Source organism: Pseudomyrmex gracilis, unplaced genomic scaffold, assembly GCF_002006095.1.
Source record: "Pseudomyrmex gracilis isolate BER0280 unplaced genomic scaffold, ASM200609v1 scaffold_32, whole genome shotgun sequence".
Taxonomy (NCBI): Eukaryota; Metazoa; Arthropoda; class Insecta; order Hymenoptera; family Formicidae; genus Pseudomyrmex; species Pseudomyrmex gracilis.
This window is the reverse complement of record NW_018020616.1, coordinates 936,856-954,298: the sequence shown is the minus strand read 5'-3', so window position 1 is coordinate 954,298 and position 17,443 is coordinate 936,856. Positions and strand designations below refer to the sequence as shown.

General features: G+C 39.2%; 1 protein-coding gene across 4 annotated transcripts; it reads left to right on the top strand.

The window, feature by feature from the left end:
* Positions 1 to 1,693: 1,693 nt before the first annotated feature.
* Positions 1,694 to 17,413, top strand: LOC109852653 (importin subunit beta-1). Of its 4 annotated transcripts, none has more exons than XM_020424008.1 (7): positions 1,694 to 2,215; positions 2,787 to 2,845; positions 2,929 to 3,111; positions 3,549 to 3,902; positions 3,987 to 4,136; positions 4,262 to 6,129; positions 17,329 to 17,413. In XM_020424008.1, exons 1-7 carry the CDS (start codon positions 2,155 to 2,157, stop codon positions 17,372 to 17,374), a joined length of 2,721 nt encoding a protein of 906 aa, XP_020279597.1. In that variant the 5' UTR covers positions 1,694 to 2,154; the 3' UTR covers positions 17,375 to 17,413. The 4 variants fall into 4 exon arrangements, with proteins under 4 accessions (XP_020279597.1, XP_020279599.1, XP_020279600.1 ...); XM_020424010.1 differs by having other exon boundaries at positions 17,332 to 17,406; XM_020424011.1 differs by lacking the exon at positions 17,329 to 17,413 and adding an exon at positions 17,151 to 17,320.
* The last annotated feature ends 30 nt before the right edge of the window (positions 17,414 to 17,443 follow it).

Below are 17,443 nucleotides of genomic sequence, written 5' to 3'. Positions count from 1 at the left end.
ACATCACGTGAATATGTGTCTCACACTCTGTGTAATATTATTATTAAATATTAACACATATGATATATACGTATATTTATACACACGCGCGCGCACTCATGAAACCTTTCCGGCCTGATTCGTTGTTAATTTTCTCTCCCTTTCTCTCTCTCTTTCTTTTTTTTTTCTCTCTCTCTCTCTCTCTCTCTCTCTGTGCCGAGCCACAACACAGTTTCCTCTCGCTTGAAATAATATATACATATATATATATATATAAATACAAATAAATATATAAATATATAAATATATAAATACACACAGATATATAAATAAAAATAAATATATATATATTATATATATACATAAATAAATCTATATATATACACATAAATATATATATATATATATAAATATGTACTTTCGATATATATAACGAAGAGGCAATTTAAAGGCAAGATGTGAGAACAAAAAAAAATTGTAACGATTATATTTTATAAATAAAAAATTGACATGTGATATAGATGGTAAGGCACGCGAGAATGCGTTGCAATGCATTACGAAAGCAAATGTATTCTGTATATCGTTTCATTAAATCTACTAAAACGACTGGTTGACAAATTGTTTTACAAACTCCTTTCCTTCGAATCTTCCTTTTCTCCCGCGCCGTCTTTTGCTCGTATGTAACAATTTTCGCTTCGACCAATCGCGCCAAAAAGTCCGAGCCGTTCTAAATAAATAAAAAAAAAAAAAACCGGAAGTCAAAAAACATAAATTATATTTTATATATAGTACACACATGTTTTTTAATGTACCAACACCTACATATTCCGTGTAACTTTTTTGTCGCTTTGTTGTAAAGAAAAACAAAAAAGAGATTTTTTATATCTACATAATACATTTTATTTATAAAAGCTTTCGCCATCAAAAAATAAGAGTTCATTCATCGATTAATGTATATGTCAAGAAAGTTATTTGAAAAAATATAAATAAAATTGTGACAATATAATAAAAGTTTTAATATGTTACAATTTTATTTTATTTTTTGTTTCTTACATACATAACAAACATACAGAACAAAAATGTCATGAAACGTCTGCAGCTTCATATGCGATATCTAATGAGATTTCTGTAGATTTTTGTTCTGTGTGTGGGTAGTGACGTCAATATATATTGATTTCTGTAGTAATTAGTTTACAACACATACGTGGTGTTACGTACATATGTATAGAGATCAATGAGAGAAATGAGAGAATTGATCAATGACATTTTGAACAATTCAGCCCACACAAATATTCTATACAAACTTCTATCAAATGTTATTAAACGTTACGAACATTCATTAGACATCTAACAAACATTGTATCTGCGCGAAGCTAACGTGATTGGTCAATTTTCTTTTTGTCCGGGATCTCGGATCGATTTCTACTATCGACTTGGCTTTAAGAAATTTCAAATAATCCAATGATTTCTCTCTTTTACGTTGTTTCGAACGTGTGTGTGTGTTGAGTGCGAAATACTTCAAATTGAAATGTCCACCATAGTAACGGTCAATCGTACGCGCAACGTGTGTGGCCAATGCGCGTTTGCCTCGCAATGATACCAGATGGCGCGCGCGTAAATAAATAACCGCGCATGCGTAGTCGGTTTGTCGTGCGCGACGAGAAAATAGTTCTCACTCGGGGAAACACAACACAATCACGTCTCGGAGAAACTGCCGTTAAGTAAGTTCGCTCGTAAGAACGCTCGTCTTGACGATTTTTTGTATCTATTGACGGCGATTGATTAACGTTTTCATTTCCGTGTATTCGCAAATTTGTGCGCGCAACGGGCGCGAGAATATCAAAAGGCTGCGAAATATAACTGCGCCGCGTATTGTGTGCGAAGGAAACGAGCGTGAGAAAGCGAGAGAAGACGATAAATCGCGATCCGAATTTCGTGGATAAGAGAGAGAGAGAGAAGGAGGAGGTCGGCCGTGTCCACACAGGAAGTAGACGACAGGAGAAGGGGGAACGTCGAAGGCAGTTAAGTCTGGTTAAGTCGGTGGTGGCTACATGTGGATATCCGCCGGTCGCGACGAGAACATTCGTATTAAGGAACAGGCGTAAAATCTCGTCGAATCGCCGACGACCAAACTCGTGTTGATCACGCCAAACGTAAAACTGATCTCCGTTAGCCATGCAGATGGATCCGACGACGTTGCAACTGATCCAAGTCCTCGAGAGGACGATCTCGTCTGGTGAGCATTGGAGCCACGCAACGTTGGTGTCACGTACAACGTAGTAAAACCGCGCGCGAAATGGATCTCATCTGATCGAGCATCTCGCAATCTCGCCGATCGGGGGAAACGCCAACATCCGAGCGCGATTTTGATAAACCGACTCCGCGAGGATGACGTCGCGAAAACTCGCGTGCGCGTGCATCGTTTTCGCTCTGACAAAAATTCTCTCAGTCGCAATGTGCTGCTCGGACGCCGCCAATCGCGCCCTGCGAATTTTCGTTGTTTCTGCGATTATTTGAAAAATACGTTTCGCAGTCGTTGACTCGCGAACGATAACGCGAGCCATTTCGCATATTATTACGCACGATATCGCGCTCCATCGTGCTGTTGCTAAGCGCTTTGTTCCGTCGCCGGAAAAGTATTGTCTTCTATGACGGTTGCATCTGTGCACGTCGCTGTTCGCGGCATGCATTGCGAAGCGTTTTGCGCCCGTCTAACCTATAATTCCGACTCTTTTTTTCTTCTTTTTTTTTTCTTTTTTTTTTTTTTTGGACTAGCAAAGTAACATTACACTTTGTCGCGTTTGCAGATAAAAATGAGCTCGTTCCGGCGCAAACTTTTCTGCAGCAGGCAGCTGACAGCAATCTTGTGAGTGAAAACGCAACAATAAACTTTACATCGGCAAATGAAGAAGTTAAATGCTTATTGTGACACTTGATTTTTAATTTTAGCCTGAATTCTTGCAAAGACTTAGCGCTGTATTATTCACCGTCAGTGCGAGTCACATTGCTCGCATGGCAGCAGGTCTACAGTTCAAAAATCAACTTACCTCCAAAGATCCTGAACTAAAGTACCAGTACCAGCAACGATGGCTCACCATCCCTCCTGAAACTAGGAACTATATTAAGAAAAATGTAAGAATCACACGCAGTGTAATATAAATGTAAAAGTTTGAAGAATATTTTGGAATGTTCTTATATTGTAATATAAAAAATGTTTAAGAGGAGAGAAAAGAATATTTTTGAAACATCTTAGAAGATGTGCTCGCCACATTTGGGTAAATAAAGGCTGTAAGAAGCACAGCCTCTTAAGTGTGGTGAAAGAATTGCTTATATTTAAAAATGAATATCCGTCATACTTAATAAGTAATTTTGACATATTTTATATATTTCTGTGTATCGTGAAAGAAAAAACAAATTTACATCATTCCTTTGCGCAATCTTCTGCTTCCCCTTGCGAAAACTAAATTATTTTAAAAACTGATAAATCATGTATAAAAAATCTTGTGCCAAATATATGTTATGTAGGTTTCTTTATACGGACACGAAATGGAGTATTTATACTGTTGCAGATTTTAGGAGCATTGGGAACAGAAAATAATAGGCCAAGTTCGGCAGCACAATGTGTTGCTTACATTGCTGTTGCCGAATTACCCGTGGATCAGTGGACCGAATTAATTCCATTATTAGTCAATAATATTGTCAACACGTCCAGTACCGAAATGATGAAAGAAGCAACTTTGGAGTCCATTGGATATATCTGTCAGGAAATTGAAAGTGAAGTTCTGGTCCAACAATCAAACGAAATTCTTACAGCTATCATTCACGGTATGAAGGGTTCGAGTACCTCAAATCATGTTCGATTGGCGGCTACAAGCGCCTTGTACAATTCTCTGGAATTCACCAAAGGAAATTTCGAAAAGGAGGTTGGTGTTTGATGTGTTATTGACGATTACAATCTGTTTGATGAGAGATTTATAGAGAGTAATATTTTAATTTTGTATATACAGTCAGAACGAAATTTCATAATGGAAGTAGTATGCGAAGCCACTCAGTCAAGCAACACCCAAATCAGAGTAGCTGCACTGCAATGTCTTGTAAAAATAATGTCATTATATTATCAATACATGGAACCATATATGGCTCCAGCACTGTTTCCTGTAAGTACATTTAATAAAAATTTCAAGATGTATCATTAACGTACACGACTTATGCTCTCACGCTTATATAAATGACATTGATAGTTATTTTATATATAAAAGTCGTTACAAAATTTTTATTACAGATTACTTTAGAGGCCATGAAATCCGATATTGATGAAGTAGCACTTCAGGGAATTGAATTTTGGTCGAACGTATCTGATGAGGAAGTTGATTTGTCGATGGAAGAAGGAGAAGCATCGGAAGGAGGTCGTGTTCCAGCAAAAGTATCCCGACATTATGCTAAAGGAGCTTTGCAATATTTGGTACCAGTTTTAATGAAAAAACTGACGAAACAAGAAGAATACGACGATGAGGATGATTGGAACCCATCGAAAGCTGCTGGAGTATGTTTAATGTTGTTATCCTCTTGCTGCGAAGAAGCCATTGTTCCATACGTTCTTCCTTTCGTCAATGAAAATATAAAAAACAGTGACTGGAGATATAGAGATGCGGCGCTAATGGCGTTTGGTTCGATACTGGGTGGTCTGGAACCCGCCACATTGAAACCGCTGGTAGAGCAAGCCATGCCCACTTTAATCGAACTAATGTACGACAGTAGCGTTGTTGTACGTGACACTGCTGCATGGACATTTGGCCGTATATGCGAGATGATCCCAGACGCCGCGATCAATGAAACCTACTTGAAACCACTTTTGGAATCTTTGGTGAACGGCTTAAAAGCAGAACCTCGTGTTGCTGCTAATGTATGTTGGGCGTTTACGGGACTAGCAGAGGCAAGTTATGAATCTGCGGAGGCAGGCGAAGATGGTAATCAGCCAGAAACATATTGTATGTCACAGTACTTTGATTTTATCGTTCAACGACTCCTAGAAACTACAGATCGGCCGGATGGCGCACAAGCGAATCTGAGATCCGCTGCTTACGAGGCTCTGATGGAATTGGTGAAGAATTCACCGCGTGACTGTTACGTGACCGTGCAAAAAACCACGATGGTGATACTCGACCGCTTGCAACAGGTGTTACAAATGGAGTCTCACATACAGAGCCACATCGATCGTGCCCAGTACAATGATCTACAATCGTTACTCTGTGCCACACTGCAGTCCGTATTGCGTAAGGTGACAACAGAAGATGCTCCGCGAATATCAGACGTAATAATGACTGCTCTTCTGGCCATGTTTAGTTCGAATTCTTGTAAATCGGGCGGTGTGCAGGAAGATGCGCTTATGGCCGTCTCGACCCTTGTCGAAGTTTTAGGAGAAGGCTTTTTAAAATACATGGAAGCGTTTAAGCCATATCTTTGTCTTGGTCTGAAGAATCATGCCGAATATCAGGTCTGTTGTGCAGCAGTTGGCCTTACCGGTGATATCTGTCGAGCGCTCAAGAGTGAGATGTTACCCTACTGTGACGAAATCATGACGTTGTTGCTCGAGAATTTGGGTAACAACGCAGTTCATCGTTCGGTCAAGCCGCAAATCTTTTCGGCCTTTGGTGATATCGCTATGAGCATTGGGCCGGAATTTAAGAAATATCTCGAAGTCGTATTACAGACACTTATTCAGGCGTCCCAGGCTAACGTCGACAGGACTGACTACGATATGATCGATTACTTGAACGAACTACGCGAAGGTGTACTCGAAGCTTACACAGGCATAGTTCAAGGTCTCCGCGGAGATGGGAATAACGGTCCGGATGCCGCCATTGGTCTTATCGAGCCTCACGTGCCGTTTATCATACAATTTATTACATCGATAGCGCAAGACCGCGAGCATTCTGAAGGCAACGTGTCGGCTGCGTTGGGTCTCTTAGGCGATCTCGTTATGGTATTCGGAGTCAAACTGTTGCCTATGGTGGAAACCGAGCCGCTCAACGACTTGCTGGCTAAAGGCAGGAAGTCCCGCACTCACAAAACTAAACAACTTGCAAGCTGGGCTGCAAAGGAAATTCGAAAGCTCAAGTCGACCGCTCAAGCTAACGCAACGTCTAGTTGGTGAGTACTCTGTACTTTTATTATATTTTCTATCAAGCATTGTGCCTATTTGGAGCGCGATTTTGATTTTATTTTACGCCAATTCATACCTCAGTTTGTTCATTCGAGTGCCATAGTGACGAGGTTCAACTTCGTTATTTTCGTTCACACGTTTCGTTCCGCGCTCCGCCTTTGTCATACACATTAGATTACCAATATTGCGTATATAGTTCAAAGTATTACAAAGTTTAACGGTGAGCTTTTTGTTGCGAATAGGAAGTAGTTAGGAGATAGGACTGTAGAGAGGAAAGAGAAGGAGGAGGGCGGAAGAGAGAGAAAAAAAATTTCGTGAGCGTACTCAAGGGCATTGAGGAATCGCTTCAATGCCGATAGGAATTCCCGTTATCTTTCGTCGTAGCATTATTTTTTCGTCTTCTTCGGACTTTCTACGTACACGATTCGGATAACACCTGCCCGAAGCCCCCCTCCCCAAAAATAAAAGAAAGAGCACCGATGAGCGACGGTGACTGATACTTGGCTCGCTTTTGTTGTTTACAGATCACCCCACGGTTGTACTGTCGTGCAATTTGATTTGACTAGAAAGCTATCAAACACAATACAAAAACAACAAGATTGGATGGTGCGGATGCGAGTTGATGGATGTGCGTGAGTTCCGAAGCGATGATGACGAGATGATGGAGTGATGAGTCTGCACGTGTCCTTATCTGGCGACGGTATTTTATCGATTATAATATCGACGTCGAGCGCAGCCTATATGATCCCAGAGAAAGGGATTTTAGCGAGAAAGCGAGAGCGAAAGAAAGCGAGAATGAAAGAGAGAGTGTGAGAGAGAGAGAGAAAGGGAGAGAGAGAGAGAGAGAGAGAGAAAGAAAGAGAGAGAAAGAGAGAGAGAGAGAGAAAGTGCGAAAGAGCGCGCGCGCGAGACAGAGAGAACAAAAAAAAAGATTTTTAAGTACCTGTCTGCCGGATGCTGACAACGGATGATAAGGAAGAATGCAAGTGGATGTTGCCGATGAATGAATCAAGGTCAAAGCGAGAAGTCTGCCTGCCAAGATGATACGGGTTATGCCTGGTACAAAATGAGCCTGCGGCTTCTACCCGAATGACTGAGATTAAATCCCCAAAACGTTGAGGAGGGACAATGAAGTTCTCAATGAAAGATTTATGTGCGGAAGAAGATGCGAGAGAGAGAATGAAGCGCCATAGCACGACAGAAACACCAAGAGTAGTTGAAAGGAGAATAAGTGTGTGACTGAGGGAGAGCGCGAGAACGAGAGACTCAGGGAGAAATTTTGAAAATAAAATGATAGTGATAGTATGATAGAGAGAAGTGTGATAGAGATAGAATGTATGAAAGATTTAATAAAATGTGTGTATGTGTGTCAAATAAGAGAGTTTTATTTCCGATGACTCGTTGACTCGTTGCAAAGCTCACGTCGAGCTTCTCAACGATGTGAATCGCGATTTATAGCTATTGATGCTTTAGAGAGAATCATCGAATTTCTGCGCGTATGAAAGAGCAGTAGAAACTTTCCCATGCAAGCGAAATGAAGCATGAATGAGCGAGAGAGAGAAAGAGAGACTGAGCTCGTAAGATCGGGGAAAAAAAAAAAAAAAAAAAAAAAATTTTACCGAACTTAAATGAATGATCCCTGGCCCGATCGTGCTGCGCGAGAATCCGCGTGTATCTGTTGTGTAGTAGGATGAGCTGTGTACGTTACTTACCCTCCGTATGTGAATGTCTGTTGCTATATCATTAAAGTTAATATTTTGCTGGCACAAATGATTTAAGTTGTACCGAAGTCCTCATCCGGTCTGAATGTCCATAGGAGCAAATGATTCCGAATGATGCTCAAAAAAACCAAATTTTCCTCTCGAAGAATTCTTCTTCAAACACACTCTCCTTCCTATCCTTTTACACACCCTGTTGATATTACGTATGCATCTATTCTACAAAGTAGTCAGTCTTCGGATACTTGGCGCGATCACGGTATTCGCACGGTAGTGGCGCCCACACGACGAGGAGCTTCTCGCACTGCCATTTGGAACAACGCTGCACAGCTTGTTCAGACATTTTTTAAAGCTCTCGTTTCTTCCTTCCCTATTCGTGAGATGTCTGGATCACTCGAGGTCTGTGCTCTGGATGAGATCGTCTTCCTTGGCCGGATGCTAGCGCGTCAGAGACGCTCATCGTTTATCTTTTTTGACACGATGAGGAGAATTTGTCTTCGCGCATTTCCGGAACTTTGAGAAGATACCGTGATCGTGTCTAAAGGAACCGAAGTTTGTTTGACGGGTATACGAGTGACATAGCCTAGTGTCGTAGTCTGGAGAGAAGTGGCGCGCCCAGTAAGTATTTTTTTCTTCGGAAAAACGGGATTTTAATTAATGTTAAATCGGTCGCGACGAAACCGCGCGAATTTTCCGATTTTGCGTGAGCTTCTCCACGTTCGACCGGGCTGTCCCAAGTACCCCCCGTATCTCTACCTCCGCTTGAACTGCGTCCTTGATGACGAGCAGTCCGTGCCGATCGCGAGCCGTTAAACGAAGTCGCGAAGTCTCCTTGCGGGATCTTCTCTAAATCGCGAATGTTTTCGATGCTTTACTTGCAATAATAACGCGATATGGAGTTACGTCACGTCGTCGTCGAGAAACGCGTTTTGTGGTAGTGCCATGCATTCCAAATATTTTGCCAATGAAAACGTCGGTTCCTTTTTCGTAATTTGAATTTTTGTTTTTTTTTTTTTAGATAAATTATTTGTTACGCATACCGTCTTACAATCAAACTTATATATCTGTCTCTTATCGAAATGCGAGAGAAAGAGTGATGTAATCTCTTTTCTCGAGTCACTAAAGCTTCACAAAAAACTCGATAAACGCGGGGCAATCTTGTTTTGACAATCGGAGACGCGTTATCAGAAATTTCATTGGCATTTCCAGTGAACGAGGTCATCAAACAAATGTGGCACGATTACGTTGTATTATACTCGTGCTTGCATTTCTTAATTGCGTTCATAAAATCGATCGCAAAACCGCGGAAAATGTTTTTTAAACGATTTTTATTTACATTTATAGTTCGAATCTTATGACATTTTTTAATGCCATCTCGCATAAATGTTGCCACGATATTTTCTGAGTTGTTACGTGAAGAAATATTTTAGATACCTACTTACCGTACGAACAAATCGCAGAAGGATAAATGTTTTTACTTGCATTATTTGTTTAAGAGATACATATGTCACTTTGACTTTTAGCGTGTATATCTATAGATACAGCAGCGATATGATAGTAGTTGATAACGATGCACATCTTCGGTAGAGCGTAGCATTACTAAATTTTTATAAATAAGCAAGTATAAAGAGCAATTATCTTGTCGAGGATGAAACTCAGTTTTATCTATCGAGATAAATATCAAATATTTAATATAAATGTAAGATATATAGATGAATGTAATTAAAACTTCTCTGAGAGAAGACCAAGCTATTTTTCTAATACTACAAAGGTTCCACAAATTACAAGGTGAAACTACACGCGAAGACAGGATAAGAGAATGTTTTGATCTTGTGGCAATATTTATTCGCGAGGATTGTCTTACGTATTTTATGATAATACGCTATTTTTCGTTTTCAAATACGGTCGAAAAAAAATTTTTAACATCTATCGAGTACGTTTTTTTTGGTTTTTTTTTAAACAAATGTTAATGAGGAACATAACATAGTAAATTAGTAACAGGGTAAATTAGTATCAAATCAACGAAACTACACAAATTTATCAAAAAAAAAAACCAAATTTATCAAAGCGACTCGTGTACGTGTAAATTCAATCGTTAATTAAGTAATTTGTGTGTATGCATGGCTACCATTAATCAAATTATTTTAAAAGGTAAGAAGTAAGATCCGTAAGAATCGAGCGCAGTTGTTGATGCACTGCAACTACTTTTTATTCAATTTGTGAAGACTAACATAGAAACAACAACAAAAAAATAGATATTTTGAATATTTTCAGATTCTTCTATCTCTCAGTAAAGACACTGAAGAAGTACCTAGAATTAATCAAGTAATTGGTGGACTGACAACTCGCTTTTTATTGATCTTACTTTTTTTCTACTCAGTTTACAGCTACCTTCTCTTAGTATTAATTATTTTTTTTTGTTATTTTTTTACACTTTTGTTGCGAAAGAATCAATTACTCTGTTGTCCAAACGCGATGCCCCCTTTCCCCCCACACGTCGAAATTACAAGAAATCATTTTGATAACTCGTTTTAAGCGTGATTATCAACGACGGCGGTTAGTGTAAGTAGCGTTTGATGTCCCTCGACTGCGATGGTCTCGGTGAAGAGGCACGAGTATTTTTGTTTTTACATTCCACATAGCAGAGATTAGGTGATATGACAGGTGATAGCGAGAAAGCAAGAAAAGGAGAGAAAGAGAGAGAGAGAGAGAGTAAGAAAGAATGAAAGAAATAGAGACAGAGAGAATGAAGAGTGAGATCGAAAGTTGAAAGTGCCATGACGGAGAGGACAGCGGTGCGCGTCTTTTCATATCTTGCAAGAAACTCGATGGCTCACCTGCTCTTCTCATTCGAAATCGAATTTTTTCTATTTCTATACGTGACGAATCGTCGGAATTCGCAACGCAATTTCCGATTTTGGTGCTGAAATCGATCAAACTTTTACAAATGTACTCTTTTACAAATATATTAGCGTTCTTAAGCAGTAAACTTGCAACTGAAAATTAGTTAGGTCTATTTCACCCACCTCTTTGAATTGGAAATGAAGTAAGCGATCAAACATAAGTAAACAACATCTTAAATACGTGTATAGATTATACTAATATAATAAAATTATCAATCTCTGAGTTGTTGAGAATTAACCGCGATTAGTAAAATAGAATTAATCGCACTTCTTTAATTTTGCTTAATGCGATCAATTTTGTCAACTGATAAATAATATCAGCAATTTTGTGTAATACAAGCAAATACTTATTCGCGACAAAAGCGCGTCATGCTATCGATAAAACATTTTGTAAACATATATGTATACACACATATGTATATATATATGTACTTACAAAAGGTTAGTATTGATTGTTGATCGATGATTTATTAAAGATTTTATTATCAAGAAGTCATTTATATTAACAAAAATCTTATGATTTTGTAAGTTGCTATTTTTTATTATTTTATATTTGATTTATACATACAATTTATGCTAAAAAGATTAAATTAATTAATGTTCTATGTTATGAAATTTATATGTGAGTTATATAATTTTCCGAATAATAAGAAAATGTCAGGAAATATTTGTTTTGTATTAAATATTTATGAGAAACAAATTGTCACGATTGTTGTTTCTCCGAAAAAAGTTTATTGAATTCAAACTATCGTCACACATATACACATAATTATGATATTAATCTGATATTTTTGCACTTATTAATCTTATATTTATGCACTTCGTCGAAAACTTTTTGGTTTTAAAGAGATCATTTTGGTGCCATCACGAAATCGCGGCGAATTACGTCGCTAGGATTATTGGAAAAAGAAAAGAAAGAGAAAACCAGGTGTATAAGAGTAAAAGCGCGAAATTGTTTGCGAACGGATAAACAAAACGTTCGCAATGCAAGAAAGAGAAAAAGAGAGAGAATGTGAGAATGAGTGAATGAATAAATGAGTGAGTGAGAGAGAGGGAGAGAAAGTGGAGGAGGAGACGAAGCAAGGAGATACACAGAATTAAAAAAAGAATATAAAAATACAAAAAAGAAGAAATAATAGATATATATGTGACTGTGATTTTCGGAGAGGTACTCTCGTGTGCGAGGGATCGACGTTCTGTCCTGAAGGGAGCACGGTTCTCGCGATATCTCACGCGATCCTCTCGTCGATCTCAGGAACAAGACTCTGGCAGACGATCTTGATCCAGCATATCGTACGATCGGCACTCTTTTCCTTTTCGTCTACCTCGACAATCTGATCGAGTTTTGAAACGCACACGTCGGGATCGTCGCCAGATGAAAAAAAATTTTGTTCGCGAGTACCGTGCTTCGTCAGGTTGGCTTCGTAACGAGTATCGACGCGTCCTCGTCGGACGGATAAATCTTACTCTATCACGTAGATTTCATGTGTTTCTCTTAATCCTAAAACCAAAGGCCTTACACTCCTTTTAGCAGATCTCCTATAAGAAAGATTCTAGATTCGGAATCTAGATAATCGTGTATTCCAAAAAAAAAATTGTGCATGCCAAAGAAAGCTCCAAGTGATCGACGCTCATGTCTCGCGCCATAGAAAAATTTTTAATAGAAGATGCGTTGTAGTTTTTGACACGCGAAATATCATCGTACTGCGATTCGCTGCTGTGCAAAAATTCGCAGTTTATCGGAGAAACTTTCGCGCGTTTCTACAGGCACGTTTCTTGCAGCTCAAATTTTTTTTTTTTTTTTCGCCGTAACGACATCCTCGCGACGATCTCGCGAGGAAGCGACGTGAGACGTCCTTGTAGCTGAGAATTCTCGGTGCGTGACGACGGGGACTTCTCGTCGGCACGCGAAGCCAGCCTGGGGGGGGAAAAAAAAAACTCATACTAGCACGACAAAACAACTTGTCTTGTCGAAACTAATTAGTTGTTTAGCCTTTTCATCGTCGAGACTCCTAGAGTGCGTGCGATGCTTAGCAGAGCGAACGTACGTGATGAGAGCGTATTTTAGTAATATTTAAAAAAAAAAGTCGTGTGTGCATTACGCTGTATCAGTGATGATGTGCGCTGTGAAGTAAGTTTACTACGTAAGGATGCGTCAAGTGATGACTGTGGAGGAGCGGATCGGGGAGAGAAGATGTTGATGATGAGATGCTGATATGGATGTTAATATGTTGATGTTGATGTTGATGCTGAGAATGATGATAAAGTTGATAAGGATGCCGGTGATAATGTGGTTGGCTCGTGATTCGTCGTGAATCGCGGCGTCACGTTCGAGAAGGGAAGAACGGATCGTCGAGAGATGTGTAGAGAAAACAAGAGGAAGGCGAAGCAAATGTGTAAAAGTAAAATATAAATTTTGTATCGCGGGGCGGATCGGATCGCGCCGCTCGGTCGGTTTGCGGGATCGATTGAAAGTGACCCTGGAAGTGACCTGTATATTCTTACGAAACTATAATGTTTAACCCTAGCACACTGACATAAACGTATTTTTGGAACACGAAAATTATAATCGAATATATCTAAAGAAAAAAAAAAAACGAAACGATGCCAAAGATTGCCTTTGTATTTTGACATAATTATCAAAGCAGTCACGTATTTTTTAATTTAAAGTAAAAAATATTTTTGACAGAAGACTTTCTTAGATGTTAGAGGATCAAAAAACAAAAAAAAAAAAATATAAAAAAATAAAAAAAACGGAGTTGCCTTGCAGTTGCAGCATCGCTGTTTTTTGGAGTTTCCAGGTGATCCCGCGGATCCGCGGCGGCATACGCGATTCGTTGCCCGCCTGCGGTGTCCTTGTACGTACGAGACAATATTTTCGATAATATTTTTTAACGATCGAGTCGCGAAACACGAGCCCAACGTGTAAATCTGTTGTCCGATGCGTTTGACTGCGCGGCGGTGACGACGAGTGCACCGCAGGGGCGTAAAAAAAAAAAAAAAAAAAAAAAAAAACAACACGAGAGCGATTCCTTTTTTTTTTTTTTTGTAACTCGGATCTCTTGCTTCCGCGAAATTGTCGAGATACGGAAATCGTCTCGTTAAAAATGTTCCTCGCCGAGTTTCCCTGCGGTGATTCCCATAGAATCGCCACCGTCGCGACGAAAAAAGTGGGCGAACTAATTATAAGTGGGAGAAGAAGAAAAAAAAAAATAAAATAAAAACCAAAAAAAGTGCTGCGTGCATGGATGACGTCTGGTGCGCTGCGCGCGAGAGAGTGCCGAAATATAATTTATAATTAACGCGTGGGAAGAAAATGTGTCTCTGCGCGACCTATATATGCGTGGGTGAAGCGAAAGAAAAGAAATAAAGAGGACGAGAGTTGCTGTGAACGAACGTCCGCCTGTGTCGCTCGTTGTGCTCCACCCTCTCCTCCAAGTAACGTCCTGACACTCGATTCGCCGATCTCGGTAGGATAAGGCCACTTTGTGCCGCGATAAGAGACCGCTAATAGGCTCTTATCAGTCACGAGCAGCAATTACGGCCTACTCTCACGATGTGAGGGCCACTTGAATCACACCGATCTTCGGTAAACCCTCGCAGATCGGACGTAATCATCGACACTTGCTCAACTCGATGTCGTATTTTTTTTGTTGCGCCTGTGATCGGTATCGAGCCAAGGGAATAGCATCAAATTTACCGTCTAAAAAATTGACGGATGATCCAATCCAAGATGAGGAAATTACGCTATTTCGAGAAATGTGATGTTACAGAAGAAATTTTATTTTGTATATTCGAGAAAACTTACGAGAGAGAGATGTCAGACAGTACGTGCGTACATTTGTGATCGATCTCGGCTGCCATGTTGAGAACAAAAAACACAAACGTTATTTATCGAAATACGTGTAAACAAAAAAGTCGCAAGACATTTTGCGACGACGTGGCAGTCGAGATATGAGGAACAATTTTTTTTTTTTTTATTGCAATTAGATAATCCGAGTAAAACAGTCACAAGAGCCAAAATTCTACGCACGAAATGTGTGACCAATTACAAGATCCACCAAGATCTCAAACTGTACGGAACATTTGCTCGGGATCCATTCCATTTTGAAATTTCGGAGATAATCCCGAAATTTGAACTAAAGAGCCAAGTGAATGAAGACGATGCGAAACAATTTTGCCACAACGTATTTCATAATAAAATATGAATTTTAGAATTAAATTTGAAAAAATTAGATTTTAAAATTCATATGCAATCTATAGTTTGTATAAATTAATAAAATGTAACGAAATAATACAATTACACACACACACACACACACACACACACACATACCTACCTCGTCTAATTTTTGAATTCGTGCAAATAAATCGTTATCTGCCTCATCAAGAAAAAGATCTCATTGAAAAGATATCAAAATCAATTTAATGCCTTAAGCGTTCGATGATCTCTCGACGCGTTTATTTGCACGTGTTCGAAGATTATTCAAAGGAACAAGAAAACGATCTAAAATTACAGTTTACGAGACTCCGATGTATCCTGTAGTCTTCACTTGCTTCTTTAAAATCGTAAGTTTCGCTCTCTCGAAGATCGCGATGAGCCAATTCAGAATTCAGGAGAGGGTGCGGCATGTTCACGCGGTGCGAGAAAGCGCGCTGCGTTCATCATTTTATTTCTATTTGGTTCGAATCAGTCGTGTGATGATTGCGAGGACTGTGTTTCCTGTGGAAGTTTACAATTGACAACGACAATGTGACTTCGGCTACATCGCTTACGTGAGTGCCAGAGCGATCGTGGAGTGACTGAAGGACGATTCTTCTGGAAGTGTATCTAAGCGTATAATTGGTCACATTAATGATTGCTCGATTACATGATCCAAGGTCCCTGCGACATACACACATATACACACACACACGCGCGCGCGCGCGCGCACACACACACACACACATGAAAAAAAATCGTGGCGCACAATCGGTCGAAATTCTTCGCAAAGACGTTTTTCTTTCTGCGCCAGCGCGTCCTTAATGCGTCTCACGTGCGTCGTGCACGTTGCATCGCACAGGATCAATTCGTTTGCATATCACTTATAAAAAAGACATTAATGTGGCTGATCGTACCGATGAGTGCGAGAGACAAGATTATACGAATCGCCAAGCGACAGTGCCATACAATATCGAGTCATTTCGACTGCTGTTTTCCTCTCATCGTTTTGATTTGACTTTCTTCGGAGACGCGAACCGCGAAAATGACCGCGTGAGAAAGAGAACGTTCGCGTCTCTAGTTCGAGTATGCGCGTATTGTGAAAAACAAAAAAAAACAAAAAAAAAACAAAAAAAAGAAAACCAATCGGCGAAAATTGCTTCCTGTTTTTTTTTCATGATTTTTTCTCTTTATCTCACACAAGACATAAAAAAAAGATGAACCCAAAAATAAAATTCTGTTTGAAATCTGTACACACGTAGTGATGCCATTATTACCAGTCGTCGCTCAAATACATAAATGCCACTGCAAACTCTTCTTGAAACGTTTATTTTTGTTGATACAACCATGTCGTATGTCTTTTGTTCAAGAATATAATTAATATTGCAATTTTTGTTTTTTATTTTTTCTGTTTATATGTGTGTTTTCTAAATGTTATTATGTGTTATGTAGATTTTTTATTTACTGTATATAATTTTATCTTGTACACAGAGAAAATGTGACGCATCATCGAGTAACACTTCAAGAATTTTATTATTTTATAATTAACATATATTTTATACAGCAATTGAACTTTGAAATACGATAACAATCTTATCTATTTGGTGGGGAAGGGGACGAAGAGGGTATCAGATCGTTGCATATTGTGCGCCCGTAACACGTCGTGTGTCAGCGTTATTCTTAATCCTTCCTAAGCACCCTTAACCCAATTGAATTAAAGGCACACCCCGTGACACACACGCGTTATAGACCAACCGCTCGTTTGTCACATTTCCGATATCTTTTCGTTCGGTTAGTGCCAAGCGAGCGTGTGAAAGTGATCGAACGAAACATATTTGAGTTTATTTCGCCCGAGTGCTATTATTATTTACAATGATATAAATATATAACGCGTTTTTCGAGAAATAAGAAAGTTACACATAATTAAATAAATTAAATTTGTGCGTAATCGCGGCACTTGCCGCATTGATTAAGTTATAATTTGACTTTGATAATATTTACAATCTTTTTCCATACAATTGTCGCATACAATTGTTCCATACAACTTGTAATCAATTTGTGGTTTTCTTTTCGCATACTATCGCATATTTTACAATTTTTATTAGTACATGTATACATTTTTATAAAACTCGAAAAAGAGAGAAAAAGTTCACAAAACACATTTACATGTTTCTCGTATTTGTTAGACAAAAACAGAAGAGGTGGAAAAGTTGGGACAAGAAAATTACAAATTCACATTTTCGATATACATCTTGGTAGAAATAATATCGATATTTTCGAGAAAATCTCCCGTCCTCGGATTTGACAGTAAGAAGAATAAAGTCGAACTCACTGGTGTGTCCCTTTGGACCTGTGTCCTGTTAGTAGAAATCGAAGCGCGGCGAATCACCGTCGACGCCGAAATCGTTGAAGTGCGTGGTGCACTTTTGAATCCACTCACACACACACACGAGAGAGAGAGAGAGAGAGAGAGAGAGAC